Source organism: Rhagoletis pomonella, unplaced genomic scaffold, assembly GCF_013731165.1.
Source record: "Rhagoletis pomonella isolate Grant_MI unplaced genomic scaffold, Rhpom_1.0 Rhpom_scaffold_00005, whole genome shotgun sequence".
Classification (NCBI taxonomy): domain Eukaryota; kingdom Metazoa; phylum Arthropoda; class Insecta; order Diptera; family Tephritidae; genus Rhagoletis; species Rhagoletis pomonella.
In genome coordinates this window covers 44,733,729-44,748,989 of record NW_023458559.1, presented here as the reverse complement: position 1 = coordinate 44,748,989, position 15,261 = coordinate 44,733,729, and the positions used below count along the sequence as shown (strand labels likewise).

The window sequence follows — 15,261 nt, the reverse complement described above, 5'->3', positions numbered from 1 at the left end:
TGTTGTATTACAATGCTGCCACCTGCAACACCACCACCACCACCACTTGAGGTACGGATTGTTTGAGGATTTAGTTTTTGTACACCGGGACCAACAAATTGAGCTGGAATTGAAAGGGGAAGTACGCGGGTTGTTGCTTTGATTTTTTTGATGTTGATTTATTGGTTAAATGAATTGGTTGACTGGTTGAACGAGTGAACGAACGTTTGTATGTGATTAAATATTAGATACTTGGTTGTTGCTTTTGTTCTACACTTTTTGGCAAAATTATAATTTCTACATACTCTTTCTGTTAAATGAAAATGTTAGTAAGGAACATGTCGCATGTGCGGCTTTGGGGTGGACAGGGCAAGATTTGTGGAAAAAGGAGTGAGGAAAATGCGGTAGGTAGCGATTTGATTTCGCAAGGTTTGTTTACTGAAACAAGTAGTTACAAGTATCAAAATTTGTTCGACATTTACATACAAGAACATTGTGTGTATATTTGAATATGTGAATATGTTACACTTGTGCAGCTAATTGGTGCGGAAAGGGGGGAACATAGCTTTCTGCTTACATATTTAAGTACAGTTTGAGTTTAAACTAATTTTCAAATTTGTATCACAAAATGTGAAAATAAAGTAAAATTATTTGATGTACAAGCATTGTATGTGCAGCGGAATGACGTAATAATGCATCAATTTGTGATATGCAAGGATTGTTTTTTTGAGGTTAGAGTTGAGTAATGTGTTCAGGGAAAGGAGAGTGGCATTGTTTCGTTAGGAAGCAATGAGAAATGCAAAAAGAAAAAAGAATTAGTGTAGTTTCGGCAATTTTTGAAGTTTAATTTTAGTTTGCTTATCGTTGATATTTGTATGTTTTTGGGCGAAATAAATTTATATAAGCAATGATACAAAAAATTATATTTTTTAAAACAAAATTTTAACTTATTTTAGGATGAAGGCAAGGGCTGGCTCATTTCTTAGTTTTCAAACAATTTCAATGTTAAACATAAAGGTTATGTCTTCAATGTGCAGACGATTAAGGCAAGCTCTTTGAAAAATACAATTGACCTGCATAATTTAGAACCGGCCCTAGCGCTGCCAACAAGCGATTTGAGAATCTTGTTGCGGCTGTGTACTTCATTTACAATTACGGTTATGTGCGCTGGGGGCTAGCAAGCTGTCTAAGCAAGCTCTAAAATGTTAGGGTTATTAACGTGGATGCCTACGATCAGTTAAACTACAAACTGGTGACTAAGCAAGCTTCTAGATGTAGAAGTTAAATACCTTCGAGGGCTTCTACTTAGATTAGATCTCGAAAAAATACTGCGGTGGTGTGGCGGAGGTCAGTTTTCACGAAAATTACTGGACTTGAAAAGAAAGCCTCAGTTAGATATTCTAATTTGGTCGGACCAAAGTATTTTGCATTTCAATGCTTGTCCGTCGGAAACAGTGGATTTGGAGGCTTTTCCCTGAACGCATGTGAAAATAAGACAGATGTTTTGCAGCCTTGTGGTGGCTCGGCGTTGGGTTGTTTCTTTGGGTCCGACGGAGCAAATGTGCCGCCGTAACTCAACAATATTGAGCGATATCAATAGTTTAGATTTTAGAAGTTCTTCCTCGCAGAAAAATCGTGAAAGCAAACATGATACGTTTTTAAATCCCGCTTGGAAGACCTAATAAAACATGCCACAAATGCAATCTTCTAAAAAAAAATTTTACTTTTTCAAACCCATTCCAAAGATATCAATATTTCTAAAAAACTACTTAAGCATTAAGTCTCATAGTATATAAAATGTTCAACTTACCAATTGGCAATGTTAGCATTGTTGCTGTAGCACCGCCACCGCCTGCTGCATTTCCTGCATTGCCGACACCAGCACCACCGGTTCCAGCACCGCCCGCACCGGTATTCGTTAGCATCACAGTTTGTGTACCGGCAGTGGTCGCCGTACCGCCAGTAGGTAGATTCACAATCGTACCTGTTGGTGGTACATGTTGCACATGATTTTGCGTTTGCTGCGTCCCCGTTGCCGCTTGCAGCGTTATTGTATGCTGTTGCGACGATTGGTGTTGCTGCTGTTGGCTGTGTGTTGAGACAGGAACTGATACCAATAAACTACGTTGTTGCAAATGTGGCTGCTGACCAACTACGCCACTGCTACCGACCACACTGGCCGCAGCGTTGCTGTTACTTACTGCAGCACCAGCCGCTCCACTGCCGCCGCTAAGTACACACGAGACAGTGGCAGCGTTAGATTGCGCCTGCTGCTGTTGTTGTGATTGGCCATGCTGCTGTTGCACAGCGGCCTGCAGCTGCAACGAAAGCGGCTGAGCCAAGCCCGGTATTTGCACTTGCACATTCTGCAGTCCAGGAAAATTAGCTATGGCGCCTTGCAAGAGATTAATACCCTGTAAATTCAGCGTAGTCGTCGTGTTGGAGGCAGTTGATTGCTGTTGTTGTTGCTGATGCTGGTGGTGATGTTGTGGTGAGGGCGATGGCTGTGGATGTGGACTAGACATGGGCGAGTGTATGGATGTGGCAGCAGCTGGCGATTGTACCAACGTTTTCGCTAGATATTGTGTGTGCACGTGCGCTTGTTGTTGTTGTTGTTGTTGTTGTGGAGACATATTTGGTATCGCAGTCGCAGCAGTTCCACTACTGTTGTGTAGGCGCTCAAGCAGTACTTGATTCTGCGTTTGTGATGACGATTGTGAATGATCGGAGCCGGAAGGCGACGGCGTTGCCGCACCTAGCAGTGTCAAGCTGGTTGCGGTGCCAACTGAATTTGTGGCACTGGTTGGCTGCGGCACCGCAAAGCCACTGGCATTTGACGCATTCGAGTCGCTACCAGGTGATGGTGCGGCCACACCAACAACAATAGCATTCGGTGGCGCACCTGTGTTGCTAGAGTCTCGTCGTAATGCATTTGCCAACGCAACTCGTTGTTGCTGCGCGCCACTATTGAGTATTTTTATGCTGCCGCTCGATGCACCGCTCACGCTGCTTACAGTATTCACCGTGGCGCCGCCGCCACCAGCACCCAGCGCACTCACTGTGTAACCAAAGTTGGGCGCATTTGGATTCGTCATAATCGCTGGTGGCGAAGCTAATTGTGAGGCGAGAGCCGACATTGACACGCGCACCGTCTGATGCGTCTGCTGTGCCTGGGTGCCAGTCGTTTGCTGTTGCATCTGCTGGCCGTCCTGGCCTTGGTTTTGATGTTGGGCGGCTTGGTTCAGATTGACAGCAACCAAATTGCCCGCTGCAGTACGGAAGGTCGTGCCTCCTGCACTGGCAGTCACAATATTGCCACCGCTGGTGACGATATTGAATTTTCGATTAGGATTAAGGAGATTCTGCAGCACTTCGTTGTTGGTCTGCTTACGTTGCTGCACTGTTGTCGCCGCCGAAACAGTGGTTGGCTGTGTTGTCACCTGGACAAAGTTTTCACCGCTCACAATTGTTTGCTGTTGCTGCTGCTGGTGTTGTTGCTGCTGAGGCGTTGAAGATGTGTGTTGGACCTGTGTGACGGTCTGATGTTGACCGGTCGAAGTGGTGAAAGTGCCGCTGGCCACTGGTGTACTTGTCATAGCGGCAGGTGCGCTATTCAATAAGCTGCGTATGGAGGCGTTACTGCTATTTTTCACATTCGGGTTGCTGACACCACCGCTATTGTTGTTGGCTACAAGTAAATAAGATGGGAAATATTTGCATAAAAATGGATTAGACTGCCTGTATGATTTTACTCACAGTTCTGCTGCAGCTGTTGTTGTTGTTGTTGCTGCTGTTGCTTCTGTTGTTGGAATTGATTGGCGCTATTCATGATGTTGGTGAAGATTGCGTTTATCGCAGGATTTGTGTGTAATGTCGTCGTCGTCGAATTGCTACTATTGTTGCTACTGGCAGTACTGTGTTGCTGTTGTGTGGTTTTATGCAAGATCTGCTGCTGCTGTTGTGCAGTAAGTAATGGCGCGGCCTTGAGCTGCGCCTGCTGAAAAAAAAAAACAAGAAAATGAAACAAATTTAAAAATGGTCTGACTGTTCGTCAACAATCTTTCACCGTTATTTGCACAAACTTCAGACAATTGATTAAATTGAAAATTCGTGAACGGCTTAAGGACAATACAATATAATTGATTAAATTGATGATTTGACTCATTTTCAGTGATCAGAGAGAAGAAAAACTTTTTCTAAAACCAGACCATTCAGGTGACACTGGAGTCAATATATGTGCAAAACTATTATTTATTGTTGAGATTTTTTTAACTATAATTTATTATACATACCAATATTGGCACGCTGGAACTGAGTTGTGTGCGCAACGCTGAATTTGTGCCAGTAACGGCGTTCAATTGCGCCGCCGTGATGACCTGAGTCTTTTGCTGTTGCTGTTGTTGTTGTTGCTGCAAGTTGGCGGGCTGTATAGTAATACCGGCATGTTGCAGCGTTTGCGTTTGTTGCTGCTGTTGTTGTTGCTGCGCTTGCGTAAGTGGATGTTGTTGCACCAACACCAATGATCCGTTGCTAAGGCTTAGCTGCGTTGTCGTATGAGTATTGCCACCAGCAACCGAATGTAGTTGGATGTGTTGCGCTGGCTGCTGTTGTTGTTGCTGCTGCTGTTGCGCATGAATAATGCCCGCACTACCGCTACTGACATTGCCGCCGCTCGACTGTATGTGCATCGTTGTGCCGTTCGCATCTATAAATTGTGTTGTAATTTGTTGGTGTTGTTGCTGCTGCTGTTGTAGTTGTTGTTGGCGCAATACTTGTTGTACAGCAGCCGCATTGCTGGCAGTTAACCCGACAATGTTGATATTCTTCGTCAAATTACCGCCTGTTGGCGTTATAGCAATGTGTTGTTGTTGCTGCTGCTGCACGCCCCCGCCAACGGCGCAAACAGTTTGCGCAACTTGTTGTTGATGTCCAACAGTGCCTATGTGTTGTACGGTGGCGGGCAATATGTGCTGTTGCTGGCCATTCGGTCCGACCAACAAAACGTGTTGCTGTTGCGGCGTTTGTTGGTGTTGGCTGGCTGTGGTGCTTCCACTAGCCACTGCTGCAACAGTAACATGCTGAGCATTACCCGTCGAGGTCGTAGCATGTTGCACATGCTGTTGTTGTTGCTGTTGTTGTTGTTGTGCTGCTAATAGTGCCGCCTGTCGTTGTTGCATCAGCAAGGCCTGTCGCTGTTCCGGTGTGATGCCGGTGTGTGTTACCTTGGGCAAATGACCCGGCACCAAGTGCGTGATTTTAACTGCTTTGCGTCCCTCTTCGGTGAAAATCTCGGTGAATTGCTGTATGTATCGATTCGCATGTATGCGTGTGCCCAACGAAAAGCGACAAGACTCACCATTGCGTTCACCCTCACGGTAATCGCGATCCACATATAGCTCACCCAGGTACTCAGAATTCGAGGGTCGTTGAAAAATGGAAAGCTTTATGTGATAGATCACACGTCGCCCAGCATTTTCTTCACGTTCAGTTTCCAACACATACTCTTCGATCAATTGCGGCTGGCAGTCTGTGGTTTCGCGTGGCCGCTCATACGTCTTAGCATACTTTTCCACGCTTATAAGCTGCTCGGGTACTTTCAGATTCGATGGATATTCCAGCCGTGGCGGACGTATCGGTCGTATGACGTCACGCGGTCGACGTGGTACTTTCGACGAGAATGAAGTGAGCATTGCACTCACCAGGGGATTGCTGCTGGGCGCTGTGGCCGCGGCGGCATTAGCGTTCACCAGGCTACTTGTACGTGGCCGTGCGCGCAGTCGTGTCAAGTAGTCACATAACTCAAGTCCGTAATGATGAGTAAACTGATCCAATTTTCGTTTGCGATTTATTGAAATTTGCGTGTACTTTTTCATTTGACGTCGCAACTCATGCGTATTGAACAGTTGTCGCGCATTCTGGGCATTGATGGCAAAACGACCGATATTAGGATCGGGATCCAAACACAAAGGTTCCGCAGTGGCTAGCACTAACTGACTTTCCAGTTGTAATTTATCCTCTGCACTACAAATCGCCGCCGCCGCAGCTGATGCCGATGTCGTTGGATTAATGCTCAGATTCGTTGTGCTGGCCAAGTGCTGCACATCAGCAAATATGGTGGCATTTGTGGGCCGCAGAAGGACGTGTTTCGTATCACAGATATTCGTCGAAATAGCGAATGTTTGTCGAAAATCGCGTATTTGCGCAATTACACAGCCAGCGTAGAAGACATTCGGCTTAACGTAGGTACGTGCAGCTTCGCTGTCATCGTGCGAAGCGTTCAATGTGAGGCTGGGCGCATTCAACATGTCAACAAGAAAGTCCGGTATTACCTCACGATCAATGCACTGTAGCAATTGATCATTTTCGTAGGGCCAACGCAGTACTTCGATCAGTGGGTACTCATGTTGTTGATGTTGTTGTAAGCCATGTTCATCGGCTCTGCCGCCTGCAACTTTGAGCTTCAAGTCGGACGCATTTTCATAATCATTACCGGCGCCCTTTAAATCAGGCGGTATAGCGGCGAAACTTAGTTTACTGCTGCTGCTACTACTACCACTACTGCTGCCTATGCTACGACTAGAAGCACCTCTATAGGTGGTTGCAGAAGAAGTGCCACTCGTACCTGCTTGTATGCTCTCCGCGCCACCAGTGCCCGATACGTCACCTGCATGCACGAATTCGCCATTAGGCGTTAACAACTGCCGATCGTCATAGTGTAACGCTAATGAGTATCCTTTATTGCCCGGGTATAGGTTTACAACAATTGTATTCAGTTTTTCACTTTCTACCAAACGCTCCAGAACAAAAGCACGCGAACGCTGTTTGAGCTGCAAATAGATTAGGCACATACTAATTATAGTTTTATGCAAGAGTACAATCTTTTTTTTGGCATTGCATAGCTGATGTGGACTTTTTTAATTGAGAATTGGGGAGTTTGCCCGACACTTTTTAAGTTGAAAAATCACGGGCTCTTATACATAAATTACATTAATTTAAAAACATGTGCGTATAGGGTCAGAGGGAATCAGCACGAATCGGAATATATTTATATTAAATATTATAAAGCCTATATTGTAAAAAAAATATTAACAAGTTATGGTTCCGATATTTCGGGTCCCTTAAAAAGCCCGGGCCCGGGCGGACTAACCACTTTTTCCTCCCCCTCTTGACAGGCCTGATCCGAGTCCGGCGTCCATTTCAAACCATCACCACGTCAGGCTTCTAACATAACCTCATAGCCCAACCAAATCCAAGAAGTAACGTTTATGTAGATAATCTTAATAAACTTGAATCTTTTAGACAAAAGTCGATAATTAGAGCTTGTATAAGGAAGGAACTCTTGAAAAACTTTAGGTTTGGAGTTACAATACATACTGTATTAATAACTTCATTTTAATAATTATGTACTTAAGGACTTTTTGAGTTTCAGCGACCCCAAATTTGTTTCAGCACTGGTTTTTTATATATGTTTTGACAATGCGGACTTTTTTAGGTAGAGGCAAAACCTGATGGTCGCGTATAATAGGCTAAAAATTATGTTGCAGCTGCCCAAATTGAATTCCTATAGGCTTTATGAATTCCAAAAAGCAAACAGTTTAAAATAGAGCACACTAAAAAATATGCGCTAAATCTAACCTAACAAAGTATGCGTTGAAATTCTAGGATAATTATCAATCAATCATAGTACATTTGCTTACCCCAGTTTCCGTGAATGAGTTTAAATCATTAGCCAACAATTGTAGATAGTTTTCGCGGATTTTGTCATGAATGTTAAAGAACTTAGATGACGGCGATGATGATGATGTGCCACCTGAACTAGATGTTGTTGTGCTACCAGATGCACATGCCGCCGACGACGAGCTACTGTCGCGCTTGCTACCAGAATTACGCGCGGAAGATGCTGATGGTGATGATCGGCTTGTTGTTTCTTTTGAAATTTTTTGCCGTTTGCTAGGCGAGGAGGTAGGCGATGCAGACGATGACAGCGCACCAGCCAAGGGCGATGATGTACTTAACAAATGCTGAGGTGGATGATGATGCGTTGTTGTTGATGATTGTTGGTAGTGGTGCTGGTGATGATGATGTGAATGATTGCTGTGGTGTTGTTGTTGTGTACTTAAGGATGCGGAAGGACGTTTATCAGCCTTTTTGTTATTGTTATTACTGGTTATTGTAATATTGTTATTGTTGCTTTGATGCGCTGCTGTGGAGAATTGTGACGACTGCGTTAAAGATGTTAGAAATGCACTTGTACCCAAGCTACCATAAACTCCGATGTTAGATACATTTGATTCGCCGAGTGATGTTGTAGAATTTAAGCCTGGCGGTGTTGATAACAACAAATCGGGCACTACCGGCGAGGGGGAAGTGATCGAATTAAAGTTGGAAAGATTTGTCGATGATGAACAGGACGATGGTGATGGCACCGTAGATGTAGCTGTACCATGCGCTGACGCGTTCGTTGAAGGTTCAGCGAGTAGCACAATTCCATCCAAGCCACTTGTGCTACTAGCGATATTGCTGCTACCGCAACCGCCGCCAACACTACTGCTATTACTTGTCGCGAGTATTTCAACTGGCGGTACTTCACTTGGTGATTCAGTTCCATCATCGAAAATGCAATACGGAGGTTGGCTAGGAATCTGTGTGATATTACAATGTAGCAGACTTGAGTCAAGCAGTGAACTTTTACTGGAGAACGTTACACTGCTAAGTGGTGCTGGTGGCGGTGGAGATGTCAGTAGTTGTGGTTGTTGTGGCGGCGCGGGACACTGCAGCGCAGTTTGTAGATGCTGATAATGTGAGTATGGCGGTTGCTTCGATTGTTGTGGAATAGATTGATGCTGTTGATAAATTAATTGTTGATGCGGATGTTGTTGCCTCAATATGCTACTGCCACTGCCGCTCGCGTTCAACGCCGTTAACGTCGAATTGCTGCTGCTATTAATGCTAGTGCTAGAGCCTTTTAGCTTTTTAAGCGTGTCATTTATTATGAACTGCATTATCGGTGGAAAGCAATCAAGAAGGAAGCGCAGAGTTAATGAAATAATTCAGAAAAATACATTAAATTTTAATAAAATATTGTGAAATTTTCTTTTGTACTTACATCAGCTTCTTGACATGATGAATCCAAGCTTTGCATGGTGCCAGTGAATCCTTCCTACTTCGATAAAACTTAATCACCGACGACATTCAAATTTGATTCAATTCACTCTTTGAAATGTGCATCAAATAAAAGCGCCAAAAAATTTCTGGAACCCAAAACACAAATCCAGCTCTGAGTATGCTTAGAGCACCTTTAAAGCACTGCCTTTATATAAGCAAAAAAAAAGCTTCTGTGTCGCCTCCTTTTATTACTTAAGATATACGTTTTAGTACTCTTGCAGAGGGTATAATTTTAATTAGTTGGAATGCCGTTGTATTTGCGACTTTTTTGTATATATTTTTTCAATTTTACGGTATTATTTAATAGAATTCTACAGCAAATAAATGGCTTACAGTCGCAGAAATGCAGTAGGAATCCACCTATTCGGGGAGTGCGTAAGCCAATTTATTGAATTCAATAACAATTTATGTACCTTTACGTTCTATCAGAAGAAACACAGGCATACGAAGATAATCCTTTGCTTGTTGTTGTTATTAGTTTTGCTACTCCAGTTAGTGGTGCTGGCATACTGGCGAACCTAATGAATATTAACTTCCTATAAATAGCCTTTTCTTCAGTGTTTCATATAGTATTAATTGATTTCACTACTGCTAACAATTATGGTGGGTGGGTAGCACAATTACTATGTCACATCGCCTTTTTTTGCACTTTTTAACTTTCCGCCTCTTTTGGTTTACTAAACTTTTACTTTACTTAATCTTTTTAAGAAACATGTGTATCCTTGATATCTTATTGGTATTTTTGTTTTTTTAATTTTCTTGTTAAGATTATTAGAGGTATGCCGTTTCCGTTGTAGTTGTCTTTTAATGTAACCCTTTTTTAAATGTTTTTGAGTCGGGAGTGAAATACCACTGCCGTCTAAGCGTAGACGCCTTCTTACGTAGTTTTCTAAAAACTTTTTGTACACCAACTTTTTTAAAGTTTGTTGTACGCAAAGTTTTCTACGATGTTCTTGTATCACTTTTTGACAAATTGTCTGGTTTTATTCAATTCCATTTGTATACTATAACTACTTCTCTTTTTAGCATTTGTTAACCGTTTTCTTTTGCGTTTTTTGGTTTGTTTTGCTCATCAATTTGTTAATGAAATCTGAAAATGAAAAGAAAAAATTATGAGATACATATGTTTTAACCAGGAAAAAAACAGCTAAGGATATAATTAAATTCCCTTGCATAGACGAATATTTTTAATGTACAAGAAGGGATCAGGAAAATTAACTGAAAAAGTATGATATGTTACAAAATATCTTTGCATAATTTCTTTTTTTTGTTCCCATTTTTATCCTCATGTACACACATACACTCATATCCTCGGGCATTGTGCTCCTTAGTGGGCAATGCAAATTTCTAGTTTACTCCTGTCCAATTATACCGCTTACTTGCCCCTTTCTTCGAATTCTTGAATCCTAGCAAAAATTATCGCATTAGTACTAAAGAAATCTCAAGTTTTAAATAAAGACGTTCAACATTTGCATTTACGCTTTCAGACTTTTTTCATCATCACCACCACCCTTCGGACTTATGTATTTGCAGTGGCCATTACACAAGGTTTCTTGTTAAAAACAAATATTTTCACTTTGGTATATTTTATATGCAGCGTTAAATTTCTTTTAAAATAATATTTTTACCAAAATATTTCCTTATGAAAATGTGAAAAAAGTTTTGCAATGTTTGCATTTGACACGATTTTCTTGGTTTCCCTTTTGTGTCTGCTTTCTGTCTTTTCTTCGCTCTCACTTGGTAGAATAATATTGTTAGCGTTGCCACTGAAGTAGTTTCGATGAAAACTCATTAACCCAAAATACAAGATCACGCAAGAACGCGACGTTTTGAAAAATAAAATAAAAATTCGTGTAAGCGGGTTCGTCAGCGAGTATTTCTTTACATCACAAACACCACTACTTTACACTTTTCTTTAAATGTAAGAAAAAATTGTTGTGCTGCTGTAAGGTCAAACGAATTTCCCGAAAAATTTTGGTGAATACAGTTGAATCTGGTTCGTTCCAGTTAAGTAAACCCGATTGAAATTGGGCGGTTAATTGTGCATACTTCATATTGGTAGTACCCAGGTTTTTTAGCTGGTTAGTGGAAGAACTACGATATTTAAATACTTCTCTTCCTGTTGTTCCTAATTCTTTGAAAGCAGTGACAATTTGGGCCAGTTTTGCAGTGTCAATTTAAATTTAAACCACGTAAAATGTATTCATATTAAACATCTTGCTAATTTTAGCGTAGCTCGAGCATTTGACCAAAGTTTAAATCAGTCATATTCAACCGTAGACTGAAAAACTGGCCTTAAGAGGTTAAATTCATAAACTAGGGAAATATGTAATTCTCTTAAAGAGAGCCCAAAAATGCAATGCATTAATTTTTGAAATGTAACGTTAATGAAACTTTCAATACATTAATTCCGAAGAAATAATGGTAATGCATTTTTTTGCATTAACCTTAAAATTTTTAAATGAATACTATTACAATAATATATTACATTAAAAGTATAGCCACCGTCAAAGTCCCGATAACTAATTTTATTTTTATGTTGAAGTTTTCGCTGAGGGGAGAATTTTGAGGTCAAAAAAGATAGTGGCTGAAGTTAAGGCACAAACTCAAATTCAATGGCATTTGCCGTCAAATAGGTAAAAACACGGTTGTGATTGATTTAGATCAGAATAGGTCTTCAGTCGTGTACATGTGCTTATAAATTCGCTATCTGTCCATTTTAGGCCCATAATATTATCGGTATGCATCAACAATCAACATAAAAATCTACTATAGCGCACTGAGTTGCACGCATATTGTTTTGTTTTTCATAAGACAGTGCAAATTGAGAGAGTAAAAATGACAGCTGAACATGCACGTTTTAAAGTTTAAACATAATCAAATCGCCCATGATTCAATAATACAAGGTTAGATAATTATTGACAGCCGCGGTTTGACACTCCCTTACAAAAGGTTGCATTTACGAAGGACAGAGAAAGGTGAAGAATGCAATCCCTTGTTGCGAAAATGGTAGTAGAAAAGTACGCAAGGTGGGCAATTAGTAGTGAAATTCCTTTTGTAAATTCTTATGTATTTGCAGGAAATCTGGCATTTTAAACGAAATATTGAACGAAATATTTATACATCTACATGAATTACGTAATTTATGTGCTATTTAGCTGTATAAAAATTGCAAAAGGACTCAAAATTAAAATAAAACTACTATGAGATTTATGTAAACAGCCAATTTAAAAACAAGTTATGTTTTCATCAGTTAAATGTGCTTCACATGCATATACAAATAAACATATTGCACAAAAGCTTATACTTCTATTTCACAGCAAAGCTACACTTTTTCCAAGTAAATTTGCAAAGAAACAACACGGTGCCACTGCTAAGGGAGCGGTGCGAGAGAGACAACTGTCAGTTTATCGAACCTTGTATTATTGAATCCTGCAAATCGCCCAGTTTATGAGATTGCACACAATCAAATTGACGACGAATTTCGTCTGACGCCCTTCGCTCACGGCACCTTTAACGAACGGCCATAATGGAAAGTTTCCCCACCATTAATGCAATAAAAAATTAAAGCATTTTTCACAACTCTTCTTACAATTATCCAATCAAACATTAAATTAGCTTTCAAAAATAACTTGCCACCACCAATCATCCTGAATGATTTATTAATAACAGGTGGCAACATATATTTCCCCAAACTTCAATTGACCAATGTCCTGTCAACATACCATGCTGCTTCCATCATTTCTTGCTCTTGCTGTCGCTCTTGTTATTTGTCAAAATTTTTGATTGGCTTCTTTTATTTCTTAATTTTTTTGCACATTTCAACAGATATTTGTTCCAAAGAAACGGCGTGATTTTATATCTGTATATTTGTCTGGATAGATTATCTTGTTGACTTCTCTGCTCATCATAGAAAACGTGCAAGTTTTTGTTAGCAACCGCCCGTCGTGGAACTGGATGTCGTCTTCGTGTTAACACCTCCCCTTTTGCCATTCAATTAATTTCTGTGAACATTCATATGTAGTTACGTTTTATCTTAATTTGTTTCCACATTTTTATGTTTTTCTTTACTCTGCTTTTTGCTGCACTTTGTTTTGGCGAATTAATATTGGCGAAAAGAATAAATTGTTTATCAAACAAATAAAATATGAACCGAATACTCTCAACTTGCTTTTCGCTTTCGCGTCGTGTCTTCTTCCTGGATTTCACTTGGCTCTTGTCTTATTTTTTGCACCCGCTTTGCTGCTGTTTTTTGACAGTTCTCTTTGTGTCTGCTTTTCGCCGTCGGAAATATTCGCTGACAGCAGCGTAGAGAAATCCAATTTCTTGGGAGCGAAATTGCATCTGAAGCAGCGATGAATTGCAGCGACAGCGCAGCATATGTAAACGACTGCATCGGCCATATCTATACATGCGGCTCTGCTCACCGACGTGAAATGGATTCATATCCCTCTATGCAACAAAAGAATTTAACATACGAAGATATTAGGGTGTACGGCAAAAAAATGTTGAAACAATTTGCTTGTGAATGAATGAGTTATTCAACGGAATGCAGTGGAATGTGAACATCCTATTAATATTTATTTTTTTATTTATCCTATTTATATACATATTTTTTAAATTTTAATTCTTTACCTTGGTGAACGTTTATTTAAAAGTTATCTGCGTAGTTTTTGTGGCAATTAATTATTTTATTATTTTGTGCGTTTCCATACATATGTAAGTACTGTTAACGAGTGAAGAGTATGTACATATATAAAGATTTATAGAGAAATGTTTTTTTTTCTGTACGAATGTCCTTGCACGTGCAATACTGTTAGAGTACAACTCCACAACAAGCTTTTCAGGCTTTCAGCTACACAATTCAGCTATTGCTGAAAGCCTGAAAAACGATGAACGCCTGAAAAGCTTGTTGTAGAGTTGTACTCTAACAGTATTGCACGTGCAAGGACATTCGTACAGATAAAAAAACATTTCTCTATAAAAAAAATATTTACCAAATTGCTAAATATTTAATTTCAATTTGAACAATTAGTTTTATAAATTGTTATAGGCTAGAATGTATAATTTTCAGAAATTCAAAATGAATAGCTAATCACAAGGACTCTGAATAAATATTTTATTCCTTGTGATCTGTAAGATTTACAGCTGAAAAAAGAAAACACAAAAACAAAATATTTGCTCTTAAGTTAACGTGTTGAGTAATCATTGATGATTTCTTACGGCAAGTTAATTTAAGTCTGGACTAACTGAGCTTTAAGCCATTTAATTACGTAAATATAGTATTTGCCACAGTCACGGATACCTGGGTTCAGACTCTCTCAGCCTCCCGTTTCTTGCCAGCTTGACAAAAAACAAGACACATAATTATCTTTCCTTCCAAGGTGGAATGACTCACGTTTCAGGACCGAAGAGGAAAACTTAATGATTCTTGTATAAGCAAGATAAATTTAGAGATCAAGGGTGCCGGAGTTTTCAGATGGAGTTTTGTCTCCTTCGAGTTATACATTTTATGATGAAGAATGTAGTCTTTGATTTAATGGCAGATATTTTTAAAGTCTCTGAGATGTCATGAGAGTTTCCCAAAAAAACATTGAAGCCAGAGAACGATTAGAATTCTAATGTGTTTCTCGAAGGTAGGAGGTTAGAATACGATTAGAGAAACTGTCGAGAATTATAGTATTCTCTACAAAAAGGGGACTTAGATCTTCTCAATATCGAGAAATAGGTTAGATATCTAATCGTAAACTAACGTTGAATTCTAATTGGTTTCTAATGTGTTAGTGTGTTTCTAATCATTCTCTAATCAAATTCTAACATAGTTTTCTAACCTGATTTTCGATACGACAACTACATTAGTATTCTAATGTAAATTCAAAATATTTCTCTAACGTTAGAGACTAAGTGCCGGTTACTCAATGTCTGGTTAACGTTAATCTCCAGTAAAACATCGTTATCGACGTTACCGTTAATGTAAAATCAAAATATTTCTCTAACGTTGGAGACTAAGGGCTGGTTACTCAATGTCTGGTTAACACTTATCCCCGGTTAAACATAGTTATCGACGTTACCGACTCCCTGTTATATGCATGGAGTCGAAGACGTCGATAACGATGT

At 40.1% G+C, this 15,261-nt stretch overlaps 3 protein-coding genes across 6 annotated transcripts in view; 1 reads left to right on the top strand and 2 right to left on the bottom strand.

Annotated features, from left to right (window-relative positions):
- Positions 1-10,158, bottom strand: part of LOC118739037 — a 23,868-nt gene extending 13,710 nt beyond the window's left edge. Inside the window, exons 1-5 of one of the 2 annotated variants that reach the window (XM_036470131.1) lie at positions 9,086-10,158; positions 7,677-8,975; positions 4,272-6,806; positions 3,736-3,976; positions 1,790-3,667 (exon numbers count right to left, since the gene is read on the bottom strand). In XM_036470131.1, coding sequence (XP_036326024.1) covers positions 1,790-3,667; positions 3,736-3,976; positions 4,272-6,806; positions 7,677-8,975; positions 9,086-9,121 — 5,989 coding nt within the window. In that variant the 5' untranslated portion in view covers positions 9,122-10,158. The remainder of the gene's footprint in view (positions 1-1,789; positions 3,668-3,735; positions 3,977-4,271; positions 6,807-7,676; positions 8,976-9,085) is intronic. The other variant, XM_036470132.1, reaches the window with a different exon arrangement.
- Positions 1-15,261, top strand: part of LOC118739040 (nuclear hormone receptor FTZ-F1) — a 628,268-nt gene that overhangs the window by 80,717 nt on the left and 532,290 nt on the right. The window lies entirely within an intron of this gene.
- LOC118739039 (flocculation protein FLO11-like) overlaps positions 1-15,261 on the bottom strand; it is a 96,850-nt gene that overhangs the window by 17,122 nt on the left and 64,467 nt on the right. The gene's annotated exons all lie outside the window — the stretch shown is intronic.